Here is a 27301-nt window from a genome sequence, read left to right on the forward strand (position 1 = left end):
AGCTTGTCCATTAATTCCTCTTTTCCATGTGACTTTTTCACCAAACTGAACATATCCCAACTTCTTTCCAGGCCACTTCATTGCTCCTGGAGTTCGTGCATCATTATCACCCAAGTGGCCCTCTTAAGTAAAAAACCAGATCCTGGGCTACCCTACAGCTGGACCTTTGCAATCAAGACAAACTAGGCACGTTTCAGAAAGCTGTGGTTTTAAAAGGCTCTCCAGTTGATTCTGATACATTATTGGCCTATTTATTTCCATCAGCAGGGCTGAGCCTGGGCCCTTAAGATGCATTTTAGCATCTTCCCCCAACTCTCTAAGACTTTCCATTCCTTCTCACTTTGGAAACTTAGAATCTCTGGGAACCTAAACTTTTTTTTCCTGACCATTCTTTTCTTCTTCACAAACATATGGACACCTACTAGGTGCTAGGTACTGCAGTTACAATGCAATTTGCATTAGACACTGCCTATCCCATTACCTGAAAAAAAAAACCAAACAAAAAACACTGCTACTCAGGATTAAGCATGTATTTATTTTAGTTCAGTTAAAACAAACATACATTGTTTCATTGAAACGGTGTAGCACTCTTTGCCAACAAGCCATACTAGAATTGTTGGCCTCTAACAGTACAGTGGGGATATTTACACTATATACACAAAGTTAATACACCCAGGTTCTCAAAGGTCTTCCATTACACTAGATTACATTTTATTTCATTACACTAGATCACATTTTGATTACTGCATTTTGAAAATTTATTCCTTAAATTTTAAATAAGAGATCTGAATTTGCACCAAGATTTCATGAAAAAATTTGATGTTGTTTATTGCAAATACAATTTAAACAAGTTTTTTTTAGTGTTTGTATACAACTTGTCAATTTTTCAATATTCAATTTTCTGTACAGGTACTTTTGGGACAATTCTTATAGTTACATAATGTGAACTCATCAAAATGCAGTTAAGAAACTTACAGGAATATATACACTTGAACCCAAGACCCAAACCTGACATTATATACAACCTATTTACAAATACATATGGACAATATATGTACATAGATTATCATAAATATTGAAAAATAGGTTAGCTTTAATGGATTAATGTTGTTCTATAAATAACATTACAGTTATAACTGAAACATCCATGGAAGACAGTAATGCAAAATGAGGTGACAAGACAGTGGTTTTAATACTGAAGACTGCTCATTAATGGGAATTCATTGTTTAGGAACCTCAAGGCAGACAAGATAGCTCCAAGAGAATCATGCATTGGAATTTTCCCTAGGCAGTTGATTTTGAACCTCAAATAGCCAGAGGATTGGAGGAGCTTCCTCACATTAATTTGCTGTAGAGAATAAAGAATTTTTTTTCCATTCCTTCCTGGTTGCCACAGTGTCTTCTCCCATACAAAAAAAAAAAAAAAAGTCTGTAGAAACAACTCTTGGTATTCCCTGGCAGGTCTTAGATACAAAGTCAGCAACTCTTTCCAGGAGCTCATGCAAATTTGCCAATTCTTGGTCTCAACTAGAGGTGAGGTTCTGCATTCGAATGGAGTGCCTAAAGCCCAATTAAATGAAAGCAGTGCTGTAGAATCTGTCTTCCCACTGCCTTTCTATTTCTAGATGGTCCCCAATTATTTTATCTTCATAGAAACAGACAAAAATGGACCAACGGTTTCACCCAATGTAGCACTACAAAACGTCTTCCAGTTCCATAAGGGTCTTTAATTACACATGTATCTTGTTCGTAAATTTAGTCACATATAATACAAGAATGCGTAACAAAAACCATGTCTGCCACATTTCTGGCCCTTGCCCCAAACAACATTTTTAGGTCAAGGGCAAACCTTACAGCCAGATGACCAATTGACAATTCCATTATTTGCTTCCCTCAACCACTTAATGGAATTATGTATATTATATTTTAGATATTATGCCTGATGAGCAAAGTACCACATTATTTAATAATATATTCACCATACACTGTGACGTACGATAAATGTGCTCTTAAAGCCAAGTTTCAAAGTAATTATTTTCACTTCTAACCGGGATTGAAATGGAAGGGTTGACATGCAGTTGGACCAAAATGATTACTAACACTCAGTTTGCACTGTTTTCCCTAGCTAACCATTTGTTGGATGTAAACAATTCTACGTTGTACAAGAATGAGATGACAGTCCAGTGCAAATGAGTTTTTATAAAGCTTACTGCATGAGAAACCCAGTGGCCTACGCAAAAAGAACTTATATCATACCAAACATAGGTGTAACCTGTGGATTAGACCTCTACTGTAGACAAAACATGAACACAACTAAGCCATACATTGTCAAGTAATTCACACTTCCAGTAGGTGAGCATTTTGAAAAAGTGTACTCTCTGGACACAATAATTTTGGCCTACTGCCATCAAATGCCCATTTTCCACTGCTGGAAGCAATGTCAAAAAAGGGCTGGCCCAAAAAAAGACCCAGAGCTGTCAATACAACACTGGAGACAGATGCAACTGAATAAACCCTGTTTTACCCAATTGCACTATTTGGTACCTCAAAATTAGTTATTTTATTTCCCACAGAAATATCTGCATTATCTTCCATTCTAATAAGTTGAAGACACAAATATTTCAGTCTGAATGAACCAAATTGTTTGGGAACAGAGAAGAAAAGTGATGAACAGAGTTCATCTGATTTGGTATAGCAATAATCAATCAATCATCTTTTAAGTAATGGTGACATTTAAATGGAAAAAACTATGCTCCTAATTCATGGTACAATTTTTCATTACATCATTTTCTCTAAAAATTATTTTGGGTAAAAAAGTATTTGGCTTATTATGCCTACAAAAAGGCAAATTATTTCATTATACTAATATTCATTTTTAAATACCAATGACATTATTTTACGGAATTTATTGATAATTGCTTCTGAATAAAGTTCAAAAAAAGCAATTTCTTAAAAGTAAAAGAGTGCTTCTGAGGTCTTTAAGTATTTTTGGTACAAAAAAATAATAGTGTTTTGTCAATGGTTATTCAATACTTTGCTGTAAATTAAAAAGAATTGTTTCTCACATCAAATGGTTCCATTAGGCACATTCAAGTAAAATCATAAAATATCCAAGTTAAACAATGACACAGCCAAGCATGTGGCTTGATAAAAGTTAAGAGTTCGTCCATTCTCTGGAATGGAATAAAATTGTCACTTCCCTTAACCCGAGACTCGTGGTTTTGTTGTTCATATCCATTTCTAACATACAGATAAGTTTCTTAAAAAAAAAAAAAAAAAAAAAGTTCACTTATTCTGCACTCAGAAGAACCAGCGAGGAATCTGCACTTCAAAAGGAAGTGAAACTGAAAACATTAGGTGAAATTTCATAGTAGTTGAGTTTACTCAACACTGGCATCAGATGGACTGAGTTTGAGTTTGAGTGGTGCCACTTAATGGCCACCTCCAGGTGCATTGTGTACCCAATCCAAGACAATCAAGGCCATGCTTCCGGTCATCACCAGTACGCCACTTAACAGGAAGAACAAAGCCTGCAAAGAGCACAGAGAAAATTGATCAGCAAGTAATAAAACATATATGCTAAACATTTCTTTTTCTACTTTTTGAAATGTGCTTTAATTACTAAAGTCTATCTACTATATCATAATCTATAGAATGAATATTTAACTTCTAAATATAAACTCCTAAGTGCTCAGTATGTTATCTGCAGGACAAAATAACTACCTTTGACTCCTTCTGAACTTTTTCACTTTTTCATTCCTTGGTCTCAAGTGAAAAGGGAATTTTCTTGCTAAACAAACTGCTTCATATAGAACTGGACTGGATTTTTTTGCAATTTTTTAGAGCAAAAGTAAAGTCACAAAATCAAACCCAAATCATCCTAAAATGCAGCAAAAGTCAAAGCCAGAGGTCTTTCCAGGAAATACTAAGTTAATTCCTAAATCCTACCCTTCAATACTGCCACTGTGTAATTTAAAGTAAAACAAGATGACAGTTGTTGGTTTATAAACAATTCTAGTACTTTAATCAGAGCAGAATGGAGGTGGAAAATAATGACTAAAAAGCAGTCTTTTTCCTAAGTATCACCACCAGGATTCTGGTACTAGGAACCACATCATTTGTGGTTAGCACAACATTCTCTGTCACCAACTGGTACTACACTTTAGAGTAGATACATAATAGTAAACACTATGAAGAGATGGCCTCCCTGAGAGCTTCGCTCTGAAGATGGTCAGTCTCATGCAACTAAAGAGCCCTTCCTTCTCTTTTATATATTCAATGCCCATTTAAGTGCCTGTCACACTGTAGGCAGTCCAGTGAAAACTGGTTGAACAAATGTTGAAAGCTGAGTATCTCACACTAGTCTTCATCCCTATTCCTATCTCCAAAGTATCTAATAACTTTATTGCAATTAACTTGTATTTATTAGATGGCAAACTATCTTTCCCCTTCCCTCTGCAATCTTCCATCTGTGAAGTATACCATTACAGAAATGTTTACTGGAAACTTAAAAGTGAAACCACAACAAATTACAGCTAGAATAAAATTAAAATCAGTTGGGGAAATTTATGATATTATTACTGTTTCTATGGTCATAATCTTTCACTCACCCCAATCTTTTGTACAGATTTCATAGGTTCTTTCTTCACCAACTTGATATAGAAGGCAGAAGGAAGAATAAAAATCAACATAGAAGCTGCAGATGCACCTGTAAAAGAACATTTATGTTTCTTGAGGATTCAATGAACCACTTGTCATTCATTCTTTAAATCTTAAAACCCCTGATGTTTGAATCAACTTGGATACTTTCTAAAACTTACCAATAAAACCAAAGATATCCCTAATAGTTGGGACGAAGATGACAAGTAAATTGGTAAATGCCAAGATAGACACTGTAATGAGACTATGACGCCACCAACTGAAATCTTTTGATGCACACAACAAGTGAGTTACAGAACTCCGGATCTGCAAAAAAAATAAATAAAATGTATTTAAAAAATAGCAGCAATATAAAATTTAAAAATCCAGCTTCAATGAATGAAAAGAATGCCCGAGTAACAAGGAATCTATCCAAAATAGTAACTATTTCTGAATAAAACCGTGCCTCTTTCTCTGCTGTTTCCTGAACATCTGAACACTTAAAGATCATTTTATATCTTATGGTGAAAAAAATGTCCCCAGGATATTTTGAAAATATACACTGTATTTTTAAAAAGCCCCTTCAAAACCACCACCAACTTAGTATTGTTCTACTGGTGTTTCCCTTCTTCCAGAAGATGAAAATCTCACAAATATTCCCATGTTTAAAAACTCCTTCCTACTGAAAGCAGAGCAAGTGATTACTTACTGGGAAAATAACTACTGGTACTGTCAGGGTCACAGCCATTAACACAGCCAGACGGACAATGAGAAGAAGAATATCAGTTCCCAAGATAGAAGAGTAGGTATGAAGCAATTCTGACTCAACATGTTCTACAGGGAAAGACCAAAAAAACTTTGAGTGGCTGTTTTCATTGGACACCAAGTAGAAAATTTAACAGTAAAATGTGCACCAGTTATTTAGCTACTCACAAAATGACTATAAACTAAGAGGCTAATAAGATTTGTTTGGAATTATGGTTAATGCAATTAAAGTAACATTGAAGGAAAATTTTTCTAAATACCACATTGAGATTTAGCTACATGACTCCCATTAAAAACAACAGGAGTTAAGCAGCTAAATCTCCTGGCTTGGCTTCCAATTTGTGTTTGTGTTATATAGTCTGAAGGTGATGGGAGAGGAGACAGGCAAGATGAACTCAAAGGCTGGTGTATCATACAAATATGCCATCAAATGATTAATGAAATTTTCAAACCTGGATTCTAGAAATTACTGATTAAATACACTACAGAAAATTCTAAGCTCTAAATTTAATTTCTCATCACAAATATGAAATATATTAAAACAGACTATTTTTAAAGTGATGGAACTATACATAGAAAACTAGCAGCTTCATTTCAATAAGCGTTTTTTTGTTTTTTTTTGTTTGTTTGTTTTTTTGGTAAAGGAGGCATTATTTACCGTAAAATGTTAGGTATCCAAAGAGGGCGGCAAGCAGATACATGAGAAACATAGCAAAAAATGAAATCTTGGACACATTCATCATTCTTCTACGGCTGCGGCTATGTAATTCAAAAGAAAATTCAAATATACATTTCAGCAGCAGTTACAGCAGTTGTCTAATATTTTCTCAAATTTATATAAAAATGAAATACTCACTCTTTCAGTTCTTCATAGATGGGAAGAACAGCAGGATGGCAGACAAATGAAAAGATCAGAATTGGCACAGCATAGACAGTCTGAAAGAAAACGTAAAAGATATAACGAACTCATGCTGTCACATTTCTGCAGCATATATTTTATGTAAACAATCTTAGAATCAAAGCCTCAGTCTCCTTTGTGTAATTAGCTTCCATTCTTCTAATCTGTTCATGAAGTATGATCAATATCCTCACTTCTGAATGTGTCAATTATTAGCACCATGATTATCTCAATTCTCAATCTATTTTCAGATGTAAACCAAAACTTTCTTCACAGTCCTCAATAATTAGCTAATCTACATGTTTTCTAAAAAGCACCTATTCTCCTCCTCCCTCTACCCTGGGAGTGAATAGCTTCCCTCTTTTCTTCCCTAAACTCTTCTTTTGAGAAAATAAGCATATTTAGTTACCTGTGAGTTGAAAATAAAATAGTGAGGTCTGCAAGCATCATTTTCAGTCACATTATGTGACAAATCAGGTACAAGAGCTGTTGGCTGTGTTAAGGTGGTGTTTATTGTTTCGTTAATTATCAAAGCAGCTTCCACAGGACACGGAACCTGAAATTTCTTGCAAATGACCTAAAAATATATTATTTTGCATGTGTTAAACTAAGTGACATGGCAGGGCTTATAAAAAATTTTTTCTAAAAAAAATCATACCCACCACAATCAGAAAGAACACCATACACAACAAGGAAAGGCCACTGGTATATCCCAAATATCCTATAAGGGGGGGTGGCAGGAATCAGTATTAGTTTAATGAAACAGATTTAAGGCAAATATTTTTTTCCCATTGAATAACTCAATTCTGCTGGGAAGACTTTAGGCACTAAAATATGGGTACAGCACTAAATTTCTAATTCTTATGATACTAAAATATAGAATTATTTAAATATACTTGTCATAACCCAAGGTAATAAAAACTATCATTTGCATTATTTCTTACAAAGCACAACATATAGTATCAATTGCTCCTAAATTTTGCATGCTGTAAGTCCCAAAGATATACGTTTCTACTTTCTAGGGCTTTCTCATTCTTATTAATTTCTATTCAGAGAAAGCCCAACTAACTGGTGAGAGGCTCATTTCAATTCTCTTTAGAGATGAGTTTGCTCACCTAAATTTCTAAACAGCGACAAAGGAAGAATGACCACCAATGACACCAACAGAACCAAATAGTTCCCGTTCAGATACCACAATCTAAAGAAAACAGAAACAAGGTCAAAACAGTCACAAATATCCTCAGAAGAATACACACATCTTCTAAGAGGACTCATTTTATAGAAATACCATGAAAACAAACACACAGAAAAGACATGTTTGGAAAAAGTTTCCCTTGTTCAAGATAGGAATAACTTTTTAACTTTGTGTGCTAGATGAATATTTACTCAGGTTAGAAGGTGGGTATAAAACAGTGTAACTTTTGTCCCACTACTTGCTCTGGGAAGGCTGCCAGCTGATTCATAACACAAAATACTTCCCAAAGACTTGATACTAATGCAGGGAACAAAGCTTGTTTGTTAAGCCAGTAATCTTATCTTTAAGCACTTTCAGAAAAATTGTACACCAACTTTGGTACGGCTTTAGCATGTAATTTCTAATGCTGGAAACTAAAAAATTTTAAAACAAGTTTTTTTCCAGATGTGTTAGCAAATATTATTAATTTCAATAAGGAAACGTTTTCATAAAATGCACAGGCAAACTGCCTCCCCCATAAAAAATTATAAAACTCAGTCCCCCAAACCAGGTTATCAGTATGTTGTGACATCTTGACCCACCTTTAACTCCAAAGACAGCCAAAAATATCCCTTTTGAACTTTAGAAAACATTATGTATGTCCTCTAAGCCTTTTTCTTTTTAGGTAAATCATGAATTGCACTCTCTTCTAAATCACTATTTTCAAATTCTAATTGCCTCATGAATTCTGTTCACTTCAGCAGTAAGTACTCCGCAGAACACTAACACTTACGGATCAGCTTAAAAAATTAAATTTCTAAAGCCACATCTGAGATAACAGCACTTCTCTATTTTGACGTAATGAGCTGCACGTAGGGTGGGAAGTAAATTATCCTTCCCCATGTTTACTTTAGATAAATACCTGTGAGTTCACTGGGATGAGTAACTTTGCTAGAAGAAAATGGTTTCTATAGCATGCCCAAACATTTTCTGGCACATGTTGAGTATCCCTTATTCAAAATGCTTGGGACCAAAGTGTACTGGACTTTGGAGTATCTGCATATACATATTTGAAGTATCGTGGAGATGGGACTAAAGTCTAAACACAAAATACACTTATGTTTCCTATACACCTTCTTAAACCCATAGCCTAAAGGTGATTTTATACAGTATTTTAATTAATTTTGCACACCTGTCACGAGATCAGGTATGGATTTTCCACTTGTAGCGTCATGTTGGCACTCAAAAAGTTTTGGATTTCAGATTAGGGATGTCCAACCTGTATTTTGCATTGAACAGATTAAGTCTTAAGAATTCCAAACTTACAAAAATAAGATGGATTAATTTTTAATGTAATTCAAAACTTCAGTCCTCACTTAGGATATATATTAATAACAGCTATAACTTCTTTAAGTATGAACATAAAGACAGAAAGCAAGTTCTAGAAAACCTGTTTTAGAAATTAAGATATCCAAAATTGTAGGGCTAGCTACTATCTTTTGGCCTTTCCTTCTCCAAAGTTCGAATCAGTTTATGGGGATGGGGGGCCTTCTTGGTCAGTTTCAAAAGGAACATTTATGGATAACTAACTAATAATCATTTTGTATATAACTTTGATAAAAATATATCTAACCACTTTTGACTATAATTGTTTCTTATGAGTAACCTTACTTAGCACCTACCCAGTTTTATCTTCAATGTTCGTTAATGCCTGGATCACCAAAGGCAACTCATATTTCACTATGAAGAGGTAGCTTGACATAGCTGGAGGAAAACAAAATTATACCATTACAAGTGCAAAACGTGGCACGTGACACTAAAACGCATGTGTCACCACTCTGTGCTACACAACGAGCATAAAGTCTACCCAAATAATCTTTTGAAAAATTCTTACCTCCAATGTTCTGCATTGTAATTGATCCAGATGCTGCAAGCTTTCCAACTAATCCAAATGCCTTATATCCCAATTGTTCATATAATAAAGACCCTACAATTTGAAGACAGAAGCATGAAGCCAAGGATTTTAAAAGAGAAATAAAATCATGATAGGTATACATTGTTTTAGAAAAATCAAGAATGCTATCATACCTCCTTCATTGGCAGTCTTCAAAAGGAGATGAACAGAATACAGGGAAAATATTGACACAAATGTCAAGAGAATTCTGATGAGAGAAGGAAAAGGCACAGGGTTATAAATAAGCATGGCTATATTTAAAGACAACTCTTTCTGGTTGTTTAACATTATGTGTGTAACTTGTCCTATTTGTGTCAAAATGCCCTGAAGAACTGGCATTTCCTCTCCTACTAACTGGAATGTCAACACTGTCTCTTGCCTGGCAGTAAAAACTTGCATCATTTCTCAGGTGATAGTTCTACAGCATTGGTTAGGAACAAGGATGTCTACCCACTGAGCCAAACACAGCATGAGACACTGGAAAGCTCAACTTCCCAGTGGTGGAGTTTGAAACTTGTATTTTGATTCTGGCACCACAATAATGAGCTGTATGCTTGCCACCTTTCTGCATTTCAATAGTTCCCTTTATCTGTAAAATATTAGTAATATCCGCCACTAAACCCAGCCCACAAGGTTCTTGTGAAATTCAACTGAGACACGTTCAGGAAAGGTTTTAAGACCACATGGACCGTATACACAAAAACAGGAATGAGAGGCCAGGTGCAGTGGCTTATGCCTGTTAATCCCAGCACTCTAGGAGGCTGGGGCAGGATGACCGCTTGAGGCCAGGAGTTCGAGATCAGCTTGGACAACATAACATAGGGAAGCCCCATCTCTACCGAAGGAAAAACAAAAAGCCAGCTGTGGTGGTGTATACCTATAGTCTCAGCTACTCAGGCTGAGGTGGGGGGATCACTTGAGCCCAGCAGTTTGCCACTGCACTCAGCCTGGAGGACAAAATGAAATACTGTCTTTTTTTTTTTTCTAAAAAAAAAAAAAAAAAAAAAGGAAAAGGAAAAGAATGGTAAGGGGGAAATGACACTAACATGATACTAACATTTTAAGAGGCACTACAAGCTTTACTAACAACTGGGCACAAATCAGAGAACTAACCATTGTGATGACATACTACATTGCACCCCATGGTGAGGAATACAGGCCCAGTATTGTCACAGTTAAACAATGTCTGTGCTAGAACAAGTAGGCTATCAGCTTGACTGTCTCTAAGCCTTTCCTCCCTTGACCCTTTCACTTGGATTGAGCAACAGAAAAAAAATAAATAAATAAGGTAACATAGAGTGACTAAAGGGACCCTAATGTCACCTAATTTTCCTTTAGGGTAAGGGTTCTTCCTCATTCCAGCTTTACTTTCCTTCCACCTAGGAGAGCCCAGAGATACAGACTAATTTTTTAAAGAAATTAAATAACAAAACAGGGAAACTCATAGAAAACCGTGCAAAGGAGAAGAGTTGCATGTTTTTTGATTCCGTATGAACAAACTGCACCCAGTACCATGTAAGGTGCTGACAAAGAAACTGATGTCTATTAGTTAAACAGAGAAAGTGGCTTCACACTACCATTCTAAATGCCAGAAGTTTTACAGGGCCTAGTCTGAGGTGGCACTATCAACCTCACTTCTAACTGGAGAAAAGATGTTGGTTTAAAAACAAACCAAATTAAGTCCTTCCATGTCTTATACTGAAATGACGAGGGATGAATAGACTTTATAACCTTTGAGGTCACTTTCAACCTTCAAATTGATTCTACTTAAAAAGGTTAGCTACAGAGTTGTTGAAGTGGACCGTGGCAGCCATGTGGTTTTTGGCCCATTTTCCTCTATATCTCTAAATATAAAGTAAATACTGATGAATAAAATCACACTTTAGCAATCTTATTATTTAGCCATTAAGTAAAATGGTAAATCAATGATATAAGCACCTATTAAAGTATAATTCCAAGAGTACAAGGATTACATCAGAATTTGACCTTCACTTATGAAACAGAGATGCCATTTAGTATCATTTAAATTCTTACTTTGACTACACTGGCTGCACTTTAAAACTGCCTCCAGTTTTTATACCAGTGCTAACAAGGATTTCAAATATTCAACAGTGATGCCATTCAGGTTCTCCACTAAAAACTCCTGAGATTCTAGGATTCTACGTAAATCGCTGGTTCTTCACCTTAGTAAGAGTTCTCTCAAAAAGCCTCATCCTAATTGAAGCAAGCCAGAGTGAATCCTAGCGTCTAGTACTCAAAGCCAGGCTTAACCTCAGTGTGGAATTTCACAAAGCAGAGATTTGCAAAGGTCTGCTTTTCTTTTCATGAACATTCTATCATGCTGGAGAAAATAACTTGAGTAGAAGGCACCAGTCAGCTAAGTAAAACACATCTGTCACAAAGGGACAATTCCATGCTATATACGTATGGTTTCCTTATCTGTACAATGAAACTATTAAGTTACACAATCCTCCACAGAAATTGCCTTAGCCAGGGGTCCACGGGTACTTAAACTTAAGGGCTATGACACAAACATCACTGAAAGATATATGCTTAAGATTGTATGTATTTTTGTTTTGTGCTTTTTCCCTGGAAATAACATTCACATTTTTCCTTCATATTCTCCAAGAGTCAGTGACGCAAAAATGGCTAAGAACCACTGCTCTGAAGTCTTCTGTACCTCCAAGAGTCTATCCACGTATTTATGCTGGAAAGCACAGGAGTAATTAAGTCTAACTGTGCAACTGTGGGGGGAACCATTTAAAAACAAGTACTTACTACAATATTCATTTTTTGCCACAACATGTGGCAACCAAACAGGGCTGACAAAAGCAAACATTAAAAAAACATGTATGGATTGCTTTTCAGGGTCCAGAAAATTATGACTCCCTCGTCTTAAAACAAACATGTTCCAGGCTGGGTAAATACCACCACACCTTGTATGTTTAAAGAAATTTTCTTTTCCTTATTCACATAAGGGGCCACAGGTCCTTAAGAACTGTGTCGATTTATCAAAATGATTTGGAGATTAGGATTTTCAGCTTCTGATTCGCCAAAACAAAATTTATACCTACCCTGGATTTAGCCATAGTTCTTTTTCAATATCTACCATCTGTTACAATTTTGTTTTAACTATTCCCACTAACTTAGAAGACTTCTGGCTTAATTTGTCAGTTTTAAGGACTGCCCTATTTTTTTCTAGTTGGCTTTCTTGATATTGTGCAGTATGTAGTAGAATAAAGAGATTTTTGGGGTTTCTCATACTTTTAATTTTAAGCAAGTAATTTTTGAGTCAGCTACTCCAACTGTAAATTCAGTTTCTGGAGCCAAAATATGTTTTACCATAGTAACTGCCCTGCATGGCAGACTCACTACTTACACATACTTACATAAAAAGAGCAATTCCAGTATTAGCCATGGCATAAGAAAGCCCAAGGATTCCACTGCCCACAATCGCATTGCTCAGATTAAATACTGACATTCCAAAGGAAGTAGTACCTGGATGCTACATAGAGGGAAAACGATAACCAAACATATAACAATAATTAAATGGAGAAAACCAGCTTTGGGCAAGTTAGATTTGAATTCTAAAAGTAAAACTATTCTTTTACTCCATAAAGCCACTGACAGACAAATTACTATTTTTAACTTACAAATTCTGTTTCATACTTCTTCTTCCCCAAATTCGATTCAAGTAAAAAGTTCTGGTTTTCAGGATCTACATCTGCATAATGGCTGCAAAAAATATAGACACATATAATTGTAAACTGGATTGAAATGTCTATCATTACACACAAGACTGCTTTAACATAAAATACCCAACAGCATAGTTCTGATACATCTTTACTTAAATGTATAAATATTAACTAGGAGTTGACTTTCACACCAGCTATCTTGTCATTACAACAAGATAATCGGATACTCTTTCAGAGATTACGCACCTTCTCTAAATGCTATAGCAAATTAAAGCAATGGAAGCAGAGTCCTAGGCAACTCCCCGAACCCAACCCATGCAGGCCGTTTTTTCAAAAGTGTCACAACTTCTCCCACCTTTTCAGAGCAGCTTGCTTGGTGGGGTAGGAGTAGTTGAAGTCGCTGTTGGAACTGTAGCTGCTGCTGTCTTCATCCGGGGAAATACTGAACCGTCCCATTTCGGCCTTCTTCATGCTAAGCACTGGGAGGAATCGGGTGCAGCTAGTAGCGCTGGGCTCCTTTTGTCCTTGGCGGTGGGTGCACCGGTCCGCGAGTCGGCCTGCGAAAGTAGAGGCGGCGCGTCAGGACCGCAGCGCCCGCCCGCCGCGGTCACGTGACGCCGCAGGGAGGCGCAGCGCGGCTGATTCATCCCAGGCCAGGCGAGTGGAAAAGTACTAGCCGCGCGCGAGGGGCGGGGGCGCGCCGAGGGGCGGAAAAGTACAGACGGCGGAGCAGCGGAGAACAAAGATGATGCCACCGCTGTGCTACGGTCGTCGAGGCCCCCTACTCCGGCAGATTTCAGTATTTCACCCTCTCTATTGTCCCTCGTCGGAGTGGAGGGGGCGAGGGGGGTTCTGTTTTGCTTTTTCCCAGTCGCTCCAAACGTGCACAGGCACTCACGGCACACATCCAGCCCCGACCCTGGCTCGTGTGCATGCAACCTAGGCGCACGGCTTTCCGTTTCTAGCATTTGGAACAGCAATGCTGCGTAATCTGTCCTTTACTGCCCGGAGTCCCCACACGGGGAAATGCCTCTGCCGCAGACAGCCTTCCCCAGAAGAAGGCGGAAAGGGCCGACACTATTCCTCTCTCGAGGGGGGCGAACGCCCGGGCCCCGGGAGCTGGGGGTTTGTTTACACACGCGCGCCAGTGCCCTCAAGCACAGCCGTCCACAGGCAGCTGGCCCGCGAGTGCTAACGCCCGCCCAGCCCCTCCTATGTCCGGAAAGAAAACTGATGCAATATCGATCGTCGATTGTCAAATGTTCCCAACTCGTCTTCCCCAATCTTGGCCTCTCCTGTAATACATGCCCAAGCCCACCTCCGCCGCCCCCAGATTCCTGGTTCCCTGGACTTAATTTTTTTTTTTTATTAAATGCAAATCAGTCACAAGACTTGCCGCAGCAGAGCCGCGGGCCGGGCTAGCTCCCCTCCCCCTAATGGGAAGATGCGGCTCCGCACCGTGCAGGCACGCGGCCCCCGCCCAGCGCCCGCTCTCCTGCCCACGCCGCGGGCGCGACACCCGCGCGGCGGGCCAGGATGGAAGGCTGGCCAGCCCAACCGACAACGCCCGCCTCGAAAGGAAACGGATCCCGCGGCCGCCTTCCCGCGCGGCCCCTCCCGGAAGCCCCTCCCCCACTCTCGCCCGGGCCCCGCGCCCTCCCCACAGACGCCACCCCGCACGCGTTACCTCGGTGGTCTCTGTTCTCACGCAGACGTCTTCAGTGGGTTTCTCTCAGTCAAATACAAATCACAAAAAACAAACAAAAAATTTCCCCAAATCCAACAACAGGCAGGAAAAATAATTTTAATAAAAAAGGAAAAGACAAATTGCCGCCCCAATCCTCCGGCGTCCGCCGTGTCAAGGGAAAGGCGCGAGCGTGCGGTAACGCGTGGTCGGGCTGCTGCTAGCAGTACTGGAAAGGCGTTCTAAGGCGGCGGCGTTGCGCGGCTCTGGAGCAGCCCTGCGAGCGGCGGGTTATAGCGGCACCCCGGGGACGCGTCAGTGGGCGGGGCCGCGGCCACCCGGGCGCCTTCTCTTTGTGTATCAACACCACCTGGGCCCCGCCTCCGACCCGCCCAGACAGAGGCCCCGCCTCCCTGCCCCTCCCTCTGCGGCCCGCGCCCGCGGCCCAGCCCCGCCCACGGGCACCCCCAAGACTCTCCCGCAAAGCCCAAGCCCACTCTCTCCAGCTTTCTAAATAGTCTGGAAAGACCCCCAGATGCTTCCCCTGCCTATCCTTTTCAGCCCGGGTTGGTGCTCAACACATGCGATTGTCTTTGAGGAGCCATCTCCTTAAAATTTTCTCCTGTCCGAGTCACCAGCAATCCTTGCTTTCGGGGGACACATCAAGGCTTTTGGGGGACACCACCCTCCCACCAAACACTTTCTTGATTGTTATTTTTGTGATTTACAGTGAGGTTTTGTCTCACAAACTTGGGCCAAGGCAGCAACGTTGTCCTGATGGTTTGTTGTTCTTTCTTTTCCACCTAGACCTGCTTTCACTCTTCAAAACTAGCCAGAGGTCGGCGAGCAGCTCCTTTTCGGGATGTGCTTTTTGTACGGCCATGGAAAACTGGACTAGCGGAAAGGCTAGCTTTTGGCCAGCAAGCCAGACCCCTTAGAAAGAGGCCCCAGTGGGGAGCCCGGCGTTCCTAAGGCCGTTTGGGAGTCCCCAGTTTTCCATTCGCTGACACGTTGCTTCTCTTATCCCACCACCGCCGCCCCCGGCAAAGGCACTGCCTTGTCTGAATGCGGGTCTGAGGCGCTTTCTGCGGAGCCTGGTCCTTTCCCTTCAATGGTGATGTGGTCTTGCTGAGCTAGGCAACTAGGGGGCCCCTTCGCTGTGGAAAAATTGGTGCTGCGGGAAAGGCAAGACTCACTCCCTTGCTGGAAACAAAGACCCCTTAGGAGAGAGAAATGTTCATGGAATGAATGAATAAACAAGTTTGACCTACTGCTCTCTTCCTTTAGGGGACTTGGGAGAAATTGGGCAGGGCATAGAGGAAAGGGCTGGGTGTGATCACAGTTTTTGCTTTCAATGTTTTACTGAGGAAATCTGCACAACTGCCTATTTCCGCCGCACGTGAGGCTTCGGGTGCCCTCGCCTGCACCAGTGTTTATGATTGACAAGCGAGGTCCCGATTTCCCCCATCACACTCAAGTGTTCCCTATCCCAAACCTTCTACTCTGTTCAGGCCAGTCTTCCCTACCCCAAACCTTCTACTCTGTTCAGGCCAGTCTTAAATAATAGCCATTCTTGCTTTGGTGTCCAACCTCCTCTTATACCCTTAAATGCCGCTATCATGCAAGGCTTAGTCTTTCAGCCTCAGGAAAGCGCCTCGCATGCCTTAATCCCTCCGTACTCAGCCCTCTTTTTGCAAGTACTATTTTCTAAAACAATGTGGTGACAGACTTTTAAAAACCCGTGCTGTCATGCACTCAAAATCGTTCCAGACTATTTGTAGTATCATCTGCCCAGAGATTGTGAACTCCCCAAGGGCAGGTTTGGAATTTGACACACAATTAGGGCTGAAAAAACTATCTTCTTTCCACATACATTCCCCAGTAAAATAATCAACTCTTCTTGTCACAACAATCTTGGTAGTGGTAGGTTAGAGAGGAGTCCCAGGAAGTTTCTTTATATTAGGTTTCAACTGATAACAATCAAAAGGTCTTAAACCACTTTTTCATTCCAGATGAATCTCTGGTCGTTTCCTCTGCCCAGTTAGAGGTGCTAAGGAGGCCCTCAGGGTTGGTAGTTATGGGTGGCAAGTGGCACTCTAAGTAAATCTCATGTCTTTTGGACTTTTTGGTGGTTTGTATTGCAACACATATTTAGGAGAAGCATAATACCTTTGCTGAGGGCAAAGTGGGGGGCAGGGGCGGGGCTGGGCTGCAATATTGATCTGGTCTCTGTATGATCAGAACTTGAACAGTAAATGACAAAAAAAGAAGGGTGGGAGGTGAGACTTCCATGTTTTTATTGCCAGTTTGATTTGTCTTTTCGAGGGCCAAACTGAGGCATGCCTGCTAACTCCATCAGGCTTCCAACTGAGGCCTGATGTGCTCTGAGCAATTGCTGTTATGCTTTGGGCTCGAATGCATTGGACACAGTGTCCTCATTCAATTTCTGGGAAACGATATTGCCAAATACCTATTGGTCAGTGCGCTATAATTTTGTTTGATTTCTAAGCTAATGTTCTAGAAGAGCAGCATTTTTTAAACTTTCAGAATGGGACCAAGTGGTGGACAGTGATGAATTCGGTGGATTACTACTAGCTTTCTATTTTCTTCAATGCAGTAGAACAGAATAATTTTTTTAAAAAAATCAGTATGCCATATGTACTATTATTCTGTAAATCTTTTATCTTGATTATGTGTATATATGTGTGTATATATGTGTACATATGTATATATATGTGATTATGTGTGTGTGTGTATATATATGTGTGTGTGTGTATTATGAGTTGTGATGTAAAACAGGGGTCCCCAACCCCTGGGCAGCAGACTGGTACCAGTCTGAAGCCTGTTAGGAACTGGGCTGCACAGCAGGAGGTGAGTGGCAGTTCAGCCAGCATTCGGCCTGTTCAGTGGTGGCATTAGATTCTCATAGGGGCATGAACCCTATTGGGAACTGCACATGTGAGGGATCTAGGTTGCATACTTCTTATGAGAATCTAACTAATGCCTGACAATCTGAGGTAGGACAGTTTCATCCTGAAACCATCTCCCCCAATTTTTTGTGGAAAAATTGTCTTCCACAAGACCGGTCCCTGGTGCCAAAAGGTTGGGGACTGCTGATGTAAAATGTATTTATTGCTGTGGGCTGGGGGGGATCAAAGAATTTTGAAAGCTACTGAAATTGAATCTTATTTCCTATCCTAAGACAGAAAAGCTGTCACAAATATCAGTTATCAATTCTGGATTTTCAGGAATGCATTGTCAGGATAGATTGTTAGAACTATTTATTGAAGGTAGGTAGCTATGTTCTGTACAATTTTTTGACCATTATTTCCTGATAAAATAGAGTGGTTCTGTTTCCTGGAAGCTGTCATTGGTTGACATTTTCTACTTGTTGTTAAACAACTGGTTTTTAAGATGACCCTCAAAATTCTATTTATCCAGCACTACAATTTGCCAAAAGTGGGCTTACACATAAAATTTGCTTTTCTCTACCCTCCGTTTCCAACTGTATAGTTTCATTCACAGATTAACTTCTATGGCTTTCTTGATCTGTCCCAGCCTATATTTCCAATCTTATTTCCCATTATTCCTTGTGGTAGGCAGCTTCTAGGATAGGCCCCAATAAATCACCACCTGCTGGTATTCATACATATTTGTAATCCCCTCTCCTTGAATATGGGCTGGACCTAGTGATGCACTTCTATGTGGCAAAAGTGATGGCATGCCACTTCTGAGGCTAGGTTACAAAAAGACAGACCAGGCGTGGTGGCTCATGCCTGTAATCCCAGCACTTTGGGAGGCCAAGGAGGGTGGATCACCTGAGGTCAGGAGTTTAAGACCAGCCTGACCAACATGATGAAATCCCGTCTCTACTAAAAATACAAAAATTAGCTGGGCATGGTGGCGCATGCCTGTAATCCCAGCTACTTGGCAGGCTGAGGCAGGAGAATGGCTCGAAGCTGGGAGGCGGAGATTGCGGTGAGCCGAGTTCACGCCATTTCACTCCAGCCTGGGCAACAACAGCGAAACTCCTTCTCAAAAAAACAAGAAAAAAAAAAGACTGTGGCTTCTATCTTGTTCTCTTTTTCACTTTCTCTGGTTCTCTCCTTCATTTTCTTTGAAGGAAACAAGCTGCCACCTTGTGAGCTGTCCTATGGAGAGGCCCACATGTCAAGGAATGGATGTTTCTGGCAACTACCAGGTAGAACCTGTGGCCTGCCAATAGTCACATGAGTAAGTGTGGAAGCAGATTCCATCCATTTGAACTTTGAGATGACTGTAGTCCCAGCTAATCCCTTAGCCAGAGGACCAGATAAGCTCAGCCCAGATTTCTGACCCACAGAAACAAGTGATAACAAATGTTTATTGTTTTAAGCCACTACATTTTGGCACATTTTATTACTCAGCAGTAGATAACCAATATATTCCCCTTCATATACCCTATGCTTTTGCCAATATATGTTGCTCAGTGTTCTCAATATAAACTGTTTTCCATTTAAACCGTTTCTACTACTTGGAATTTCTTCATACCTCCTCTTCCCTGCCACTATATATTTAAATTATATCTTTCCTTTGAAGCCCAGCTTAAATATCACAACTTGTATCAGCTCCTCTTTATTTGGTGATCCCATTTGAAACTGATCTCACTTTACTTTCAACTTAGTGCTTTATAAATATCCTTTTTTTTGGTGACACTTCTTTTCCTGTTGTCTACATATTAGCTTTGATGTTAGTGTCTTTTCAGGGCAGCCTCTTGCTAATTACACCCAGTCCAGTTACTTGTAAAAATAAGGAACTTTTTGAATATATAAATGAATTAAATACTTTTTTCTTTATAGTAGTTATCACCACCTGAAATTATGTTAAATATGTTTATTTATTTACTTTTTCATTGTTTGTCTCCCTCACTAGAACGTAAGCACACAAGGGCCGGGATTTAATCAGCTTTGATCACTGCTAGTTCCAGCACCTGAAATAGTTCCTGACAATACATTTGCTGAATGAATAAATGCAGGGTAAATAGTTTTGAGTTTCTCAAGAACCAGGAGAAACCTATTATATATTATGTCTAAAGGGCATCTATCCTATCCCTTACTGCCTAAAGCAGAACTCTTGATTTCTCTATCAAAACTATTTTTCCTCGAACCTTTCCAAGTCAGAATAACACCATGATTCATAAGGGAGCTCAGGCCCCAAACCAAGGAACCATCTTGAGTCCTCCTTTTCCTCAAATAACCAACCCATCAGCAAGTCATGATGGCTCTGCCTCCACATATATTCAGAGTTCTGTTGCTTCTCACCATCTGCATTGCTCTGGCCCTAGTGAGACTATCATCTCTCTCAAGACATCTCCTGAATCATAGCCTAACTCATGTGTGGGTTTCCACTCGTGGTGCTCACAGTCCATTCTCTGTGAGTCATTTAGTAGCCATATTGCTAATCGGATTGAAAAAACAGTACATAAAGGGTTTGGTACTATCCGCAGTTTTAGGCATCTACTGAGGGTCTTGAAATGTATTTCAAGCAGATAAGGGAGAACTACTGTATCTTTTTGCAGCTCCCTTCTTATCATTTAGATCTTATCTTAAATGTCACTGACTCAAGAAAATCTTCTTTGGCCATTCCAGCAAAAGTTGCTCCTTGGACTCAAGCTCCATTCCCCACTGTCCTATTTTATTTTTTAGTGCAATGTGTGAAAACACATTATTTGTTTGTTTGCTTATGATCTTCTGCAACATTAACTCCATGAGGAAAAGACTGGTTTGGCTCATTATTAAATGAATCTTCATTGCCTAAAACAGTGCCTGATACATAAAAAGTGTTCAATAAGTGCTTGTTGATTTAGTACTTTCAACTTTTTCCCTCAGTGCCTAGCATAAAATAAACTCTGAATCCATATTTGTTGCAATGCCTTGATGGTAGAAAAGACAGTATTTTTTTTTTTTCTGAGACCCAGTCTTGTCTTGTCTTTTCCTTACCTCCCTCCCTCCCTTTTTCTTTTCTTTTCTTTCCCTTTCTCTTTTCTTTTCTCTTTCTCTCTTTCTTTCTTTTCTCACTCTGTTGCCCAGGCTGGAGTGCAGTGGCACCATCTTGGCTCACTGCAACCTCTGTCTCCTGGGTTCAAGCTATTCTTGTGCCTCAGCCTCCCTATAGCTGGGATTACAGACATGTGCCACCATGCCCGGCATTTCAGACCCAGTCTTTGTAAGACACAAGCATGAGGATGAACTCCAAGGCTTGCTTTCTAATGGCTTTATTTCACTTAATTAAATGTCCCTTTGCTATGCACGCAGCCTCACTCCTTTGTCTTAGGACAGTGTTATTCAAAATTCAAGTATGAACACTGGCATTGTGGAGAGATAGTGAAATTACTTTTTCTTCCCTCCATCTCCCTTCAAACCACACCCTTCCCCTTATTCCAATGACTTCCATATTTTCTTACTGTTTCTTTTTCTTTCTTTTTTTTAAGAGACGGCGTCTCGCTCTGTCACCCAGGCTGGAGTGCAACGGCGCGATCTTGGCTCACTGCAAGCTCTGCCTCCCAGGTTCACGCTATTCTCCTGCCTCAGCCTCCTGAGTAGCTGGCACTACAGGTGCCCGCCACCACGCCCAGCTAATTTTTTGTATTTTGAGTAGAGGCGGGTTTTCACTGTGTTAGCCAGGATGGTCTCGATCTCCTGACCTCGTGATCTGCCTGCCTTGGCCTCCCAAAATGCTGGGATTACAGGCGTGAGCCACTGCGCCCGGCTTCTTATGTATTTAACTTAATTTTTTTCCTCACATAGTGAAGACTGGAGAATAATTAAATATTTAAAATTGGCTAATAAAAATTGTATTTATCATGTACAACACGATGTTTTGAAATATGTATACACTGTGGAATGGTTAAATCGAGCCAAATAACATATGCATTACCTCACATACTTATTTTTTGTGGTGAGAACAGTTAAAACCTATTTTCTTAGCAATTTTCAAAATACAATACATTGTTATTAACTATAGTCACCATGTTGTACAATAGAGCTCTTGAACTCATTCCTCCTATCTAACTGAAATTTTGTTGTCTTTTGACCAACATTTCCCCAGACCTCCTCCCCTCCACTCCCTCAGCCTCTGGTAACCATCATTCTATTCTTTACTTCTATGAGTTTGAGTGTTTTTGGTTCCACATACCAATAAGATTATGTGATTTGTCTTTCTGACTTTTTTCCACTTAGCATAATGTTCTTGAGGTTCATCCATGTTGTTGCATTTCCATATTTTTAATATTAATCTTTCCAGGTGCCTGAGGAAATTCTTCTCTCAACTCTTTTTTTCTTTTTATCATTTTGTATATATTATTCTTGGGATCATATTTAGCAAGTGCTTGATAAATGAACGGTTGTATTCAATCTTTGTAAGATAGCTCTCAAGTCTAAAGTAACAGTATGGACTCTGGGAGCACTTTGCTGACTGGCATGTTTTTCTGGTGTTGACAGATACTCTATTAGATATCAATTGCTATGTAACAAATTATTCCAAGACTCAGTGTCTCAAAGCAGAAATAATTTATTATCTCTCAAAGTGTCTATGAATCAGGAATTCAAGAGCAGCTCTGTTGGGTGTTCTGGCTTTAGGTCTTTAATGAGGTTGCAGTCAGCTGTGAAAGGGCTCTAGTCATCTGATGGCATGACTGGGGCTGGATCTTCCAAGATCACTCACATGTTGGTAAGTTGGTGCTGGCTGGCTGCTTCCTCTCCAAGAAAGTGTCTGCACAACCCTGACTGAATGTCTTCACGACATGGCAGCTGGCTTATCCCAGAGCAAGTTAGCCAAGAGAGAGCAAGGCAGAAGCTGCAATGCCTTTATGAACTAGCCTTGGAAGTCACACTTTATCATTTCTACCATATTCTATCAGTCACAAAGGCAAGCCCTGATTCAACATAGAAGGGGACTACACAAGGGAGTGAATACCAGGAGGTAAGCATCACTGGGGGCCATTTTGGAGGCTGGCTACCACAGAGAGGTTGTCAGCAGCAAGAATTTTATTTTAATTTATTTTATTTTATTTTATTTTATTTTACTTTGAGACAGGGTCTCACTCTGTTGCCCAGGCCGGAATGCAGCAGTGTGATCAGAGAGCCCAGGTTCAGGTGATTCTCCCACCTCAGTCTCCTGGGCAGCTGGGACTATAGGCACAGGCTACCACGTCTGGCTAGGCTAATTTTTTGTAGAGACAGGGTTTCAGCCAAGTTGCCCAGGCTGATCTCAAACTCCTGGGCTCAAGCAATACACCACCTCAGCTTCTCAAAGTGCTGGGATTACAGGCATGAGCCACTGTGCCCAGCCAGAAAACATTTTATGGCAATAAACACAACATGCAATTGAAAGTGGCTTAAATAATGACACTATCTCACATAATAAGAAGTATGTAGACAGCGCAGTTCTAGGGTTAATTCTTGGCCCTGATACCTCCCTCCAAGACAAAGAGCTCATTATATTTTCACTTTGCTTTCTTCAACATGCTGGGGATCTCTCCCATCATGGTCATATGTTGGCTGCAGTGGTTTTAGGGGTCATAGGCAGGCAGGACCACATCCATTGCAAAAGAAAGGAGCGTCATTTTGTGAGTTAATTTTATTTTGAGAGATAACATTTCCTGGAAACGCTATTATTGTTGTCTCAGATCCCACTGGCCAGGACTGGATAACATAGTAATGCCTAAAAAATATATTATATTGTAAATCCATATATTTGCAAGCATCAGTATTTTGTAAATGCATACCTCATTTTTCAGCAAGAAAAAGAAAATTAAGGTGCCCACAGAAACTCAGTCTTAAAACAATTTAGAAATATGGCTGGCGCGATGGCTCATGCCTGTAATCCCAGCACTTTGGGAGGTCGAGGCAGGCGGATCACCTGAGGTCAGAAGTTTGAGACCAGCCTGGCCAACACGGTGAAACCCCGTCTCTAGTAAAAATACAAAAATTAGCTGGGTGTGGTGGCAGGCGCCTGTAATCCCAGCTACTTGGGAGGCCAAGGCAGGAGAATTGCTTGAACCTGGGAGGCGGAGGTTGCAGTGAGCCGAGATCGCGTCATTGCACCGCAGCCTGGGCCACAAGAGCAACACTCCGTCTCAAAACAACAACAAATTTAAAAATATTTAGATAGTTTTACAGATACTTTAGTACAAACATACCCAATTCTGTCAAGACTGAAGAACTTTCCAGGGACCTAGTATCAGAACTCTGTTTCTCCCATCTCCTTCCCAAATAAAAGAGGGGAAATAACGGCTTGACTAATGACCTTCTTGTGATACTTATCTGTTGGCCTTTTCATTTGACCCTGGAATGGTCTATTTTGCTAGGTGTAGTATATGCCAATGAATGTGAAAGAAAACAATGGCAGAGAGATGAAGGATTTATTGACAATGGTTCTTTGGCTAGGTAAACTGATACCTGCTAAATACCAATAAGTGTCTTGGAAAGTGAAATGTGAAAGCAAAATCACAGATACGATTCTCCTATACATGCTTAAGGTTATTCAGAATGTGGTAAGGTCACAGCAACAATCAAGAATTAAGCTAGAAAACAAGCTGTGTATATTCTTAGTAAAGAAAATAGAAGTTTTATTGAAGTGCTCCATTGTTTTAAAAAATTAGAAATTTCAGACCCTTACAATTTTCCAAAATAGGATCATTAAAAAATACCTTTATTTTAATACTTGTTAGGGGTCTTCTTATCTAAAGAGAAATGACAGTGACTGAATGAATGTGTCCTACCCAAAGCACTCGTAGGCCACGATGGACCTACATTCCTGGCCTTCAGTCAGTTTCCGGATCTTTCTTTGCCCAGGGCTAAGATACTGAAATAAGGATTTATTAAAATTAACATACCTGCAATTCTGGTTCTTAGATGGGAAGCATTTAATATATGGGCTTGGTTCTGAGATCTTTACTCAGTAAAACTCCCAACTGTTTTGGCTGACATCGTTGGCACTTCCTGACTGATTAAGGCACCTGCCTCCAGTTCCATGTCACTTCGTCTTGGGACACGTGGCGCTAATGCCACTTTTCAACCCCCCATCCCATTCAGCCACACTAACCTGGGCGACAGTCCAGGGCTAAACAGTTGCTGAAACAGTTAAATGTGTGTTTTATTGAGGTGAACCACGTACACAACAACCCCCTTTGAGTGAAACAATTTTGTTGTGTAACCATTTGTCACTTCTACATGGATGAGGTCAACGAAATCCTCAAAGTTGCTGTCTCAGGAATAAATTTTGTTCGTGGTCGGGAAAACGAAGTGGAGAATGTTATGGGATAGGGAAAATGGCTTGTTTATTTTCTCAGTGGTTAAGTGGGAGTGGGTAAAACACAATTGGCCATGCATGTGCTTTGTTTAAACGGCGGTGCAGTAATTCTAAATGAGAAGACAAGACGCCCATCGTCACCGTCTTTTCCCTTTGTCTCACATTCCGCCCGGAGGTGTGGGGGGGTCTCAATGCGGAACTGAGGTGGCGGGGCAAGGGGGCGGGGGTGCGGCGCCCCAGAGGCGAAGGCGGAGGCGCCAGGACGCCGCTCCTGGCCTCTCAGGATACCAGCCGGCTACACGCAAGGTCGGGGGCAAGGCCGCGTGGCGGCTTGGAGCGGCGCGAAGGAAGCGAGGGCTGGCGGCCCCAGGGCAAACGGCTCTGGCGGCGCCAGCCTGGGGCGCTGCAGCGGGCGGGGCGTGCGCAGCGCCGCTCCCGGGAGAGAAAGGAACCTCCGCAATGTCGCGGCCCGGCTGCGACCGGAAAACGGCGGGGGAAGAGAGAAAAAGAGAAGGAGGAGGAAGGGGGAAAAGGAGAAGGAAGAGGGAGGGGGAAAAGGAGGTGGGGAGACGAAGGAGCTGGAAGGCGGCGGGCGGGGCCTGCAGCGCGCAGCCACAGTAGATCTCCGGAAATTTTCCACTAACGCTCTGAGCGCCAGGGCCGCCCAGGCGCAGCCCGCCTCTGCGCGCCCGCGACCCACGTGACGGTGATTCACTCGGCACCGCCTCCCCAGCACGCGCGCGGACGTGGAGCCAAGTGGGGGAGCAGGAGTCGGGGGAGGAAGAGGCGGGGGGTGGGGGAAGGGTTCGGGGAGAGGGAGGAGGGGAAGCAGAGGGGACGAGGAGGTGCGGAGGCGCTGGCAGGTACCTGGGCCCCGCCGCCCGGGTGTGTGGGGGTCGGGTCGGGGGCCCAGCAAAGCCCCATCCAGTCGAGCCTGGGCAAGCTGGGAGGCTGTCGGGTGCGCGCCAGCTACGCTGGCCTGCGTCTTGGAAAACCTAGAGAGCCCTACAGCGTCAGAGCTAATCCCGGGTCGTTTCGAGGCCCCGCGGAGTTTTCGCGAACGCGCCAGGCGGTGCAGGGATGCCTTGCTTGGGAGAGTGCAGGGTGGGAAGCGGGCACGCCCTGTTGGCAGCTGCCCGCGCTTGTGTACGTGGCTGCTGACGTGGAGAACTGTAGCTGTGGAAAGCCTGCGCCCCAGGGAGGGACGCGGGGGTGCAGTCGCGGCCCATTATCTGTGCCCGGGAAGTCCTGAAGGCTCTAGGAGTTGTCAGATTAAACCCCCAGACCCACGAGAAAATCCCTGAAGCCTCGGTGAGCGTGGGATTTGGCGTGCAGTTGGTTCCGTATGGTTCCCCAGTAAGACTTAGAAGTCGGCATACCAAGATTTCCTCTTACCCTGCGGCCGTGTTGAGTAGACATTACACAGACACCCCGCCCATGACTCTGCTCTTGCAAGGAAACATTTATTTCAAAAATACTGCAACCGTTTCGTCTCTCGTGTCCTTTTAGGTTCTTTCTAGTAATTGTGAACTTTTCCTCTCAAGTCATTCCATCAAAGTCTTGGAAGCAAATGAAAAAAACATACTACCCTGAAATAGAGTTCACATCTTTCTTTACCAACTTGCCTTTCCCAGGAAGACAGCGTGGTGGGTTTGCAGTTCAGGTTTCCTCACAGCCTCTCCTGGGGGTCTTTTTCCCTCTCTGGTACCTTGAGGCATAGGACAGAAGGGAGCTGCTGAAGTTTCTGGATGTCGCTTATTTTTCACATTTGTTTTAACTTCTTTTAGTCAGAACTGTGTGTATTGTTTTCGCATAGATTTCTGCAATTAGAATTATTGTAATTAGTAAGAATAATCTTCATATAAGGCTTAGGGTACGCACTACTTTAAGGTCTTTATAAATGTGTGCATATTCATTTCTCTCATCAACTCTGAGGTAGGGGCTATTCTTACCCCATTATTCACCTTTTACAAATGAGGAAACTGATGCTCGGAGAAGTTAGATAACTTGCCCAAGGCCATTCGTTCTCTAAGAGGAGGAACTGGAATTTGACCCCAAACTGTCAGGTAAATCCAATGCTTTGTTCACTGTGCAATAGAAATTCTTTATTAATAAATTTAATTGTGTTGAAATATTAAGTTTACATTTTGGTGGGATTTTCCCCCTCGTTTTATTAAAGTGGCCTTCCTGAATTTTATTGTGG

At 41.4% G+C, this 27301-nt stretch overlaps 1 protein-coding gene across 2 annotated transcripts; it reads right to left on the minus strand.

Annotated features, from left to right (window-relative positions):
• Positions 1 to 515: 515 nt before the first annotated feature.
• SLC38A2 (solute carrier family 38 member 2) lies at positions 516 to 16073 on the minus strand. 2 transcript variants are annotated; one of them, XM_054443580.2, is made up of 16 exons: positions 14812 to 16073; positions 13480 to 13681; positions 13083 to 13164; positions 12819 to 12934; positions 9564 to 9637; positions 9370 to 9462; positions 9158 to 9239; positions 7417 to 7499; positions 6964 to 7022; positions 6711 to 6878; positions 6260 to 6339; positions 6062 to 6162; positions 5348 to 5472; positions 4821 to 4965; positions 4611 to 4708; positions 516 to 3530 (listed from the first exon to the last, which is right to left on the minus strand). In XM_054443580.2, exons 2-16 carry the CDS (start codon positions 13593 to 13595, stop codon positions 3432 to 3434), a joined length of 1521 nt encoding a protein of 506 aa, XP_054299555.1. In that variant the 5' UTR covers positions 13596 to 13681; positions 14812 to 16073; the 3' UTR covers positions 516 to 3431. The 2 variants fall into 2 exon arrangements, with proteins under 2 accessions (XP_054299555.1, XP_063528759.1); XM_063672689.1 differs by lacking the exons at positions 12819 to 12934; positions 13480 to 13681; positions 14812 to 16073.
• Positions 16074 to 27301: the final 11228 nt, after the last annotated feature.

The sequence above is a fragment of the Pongo pygmaeus genome, chromosome 10, assembly GCF_028885625.2.
Source record: "Pongo pygmaeus isolate AG05252 chromosome 10, NHGRI_mPonPyg2-v2.0_pri, whole genome shotgun sequence".
In the NCBI taxonomy this organism is placed as follows: Eukaryota; Metazoa; Chordata; class Mammalia; order Primates; family Hominidae; genus Pongo; species Pongo pygmaeus.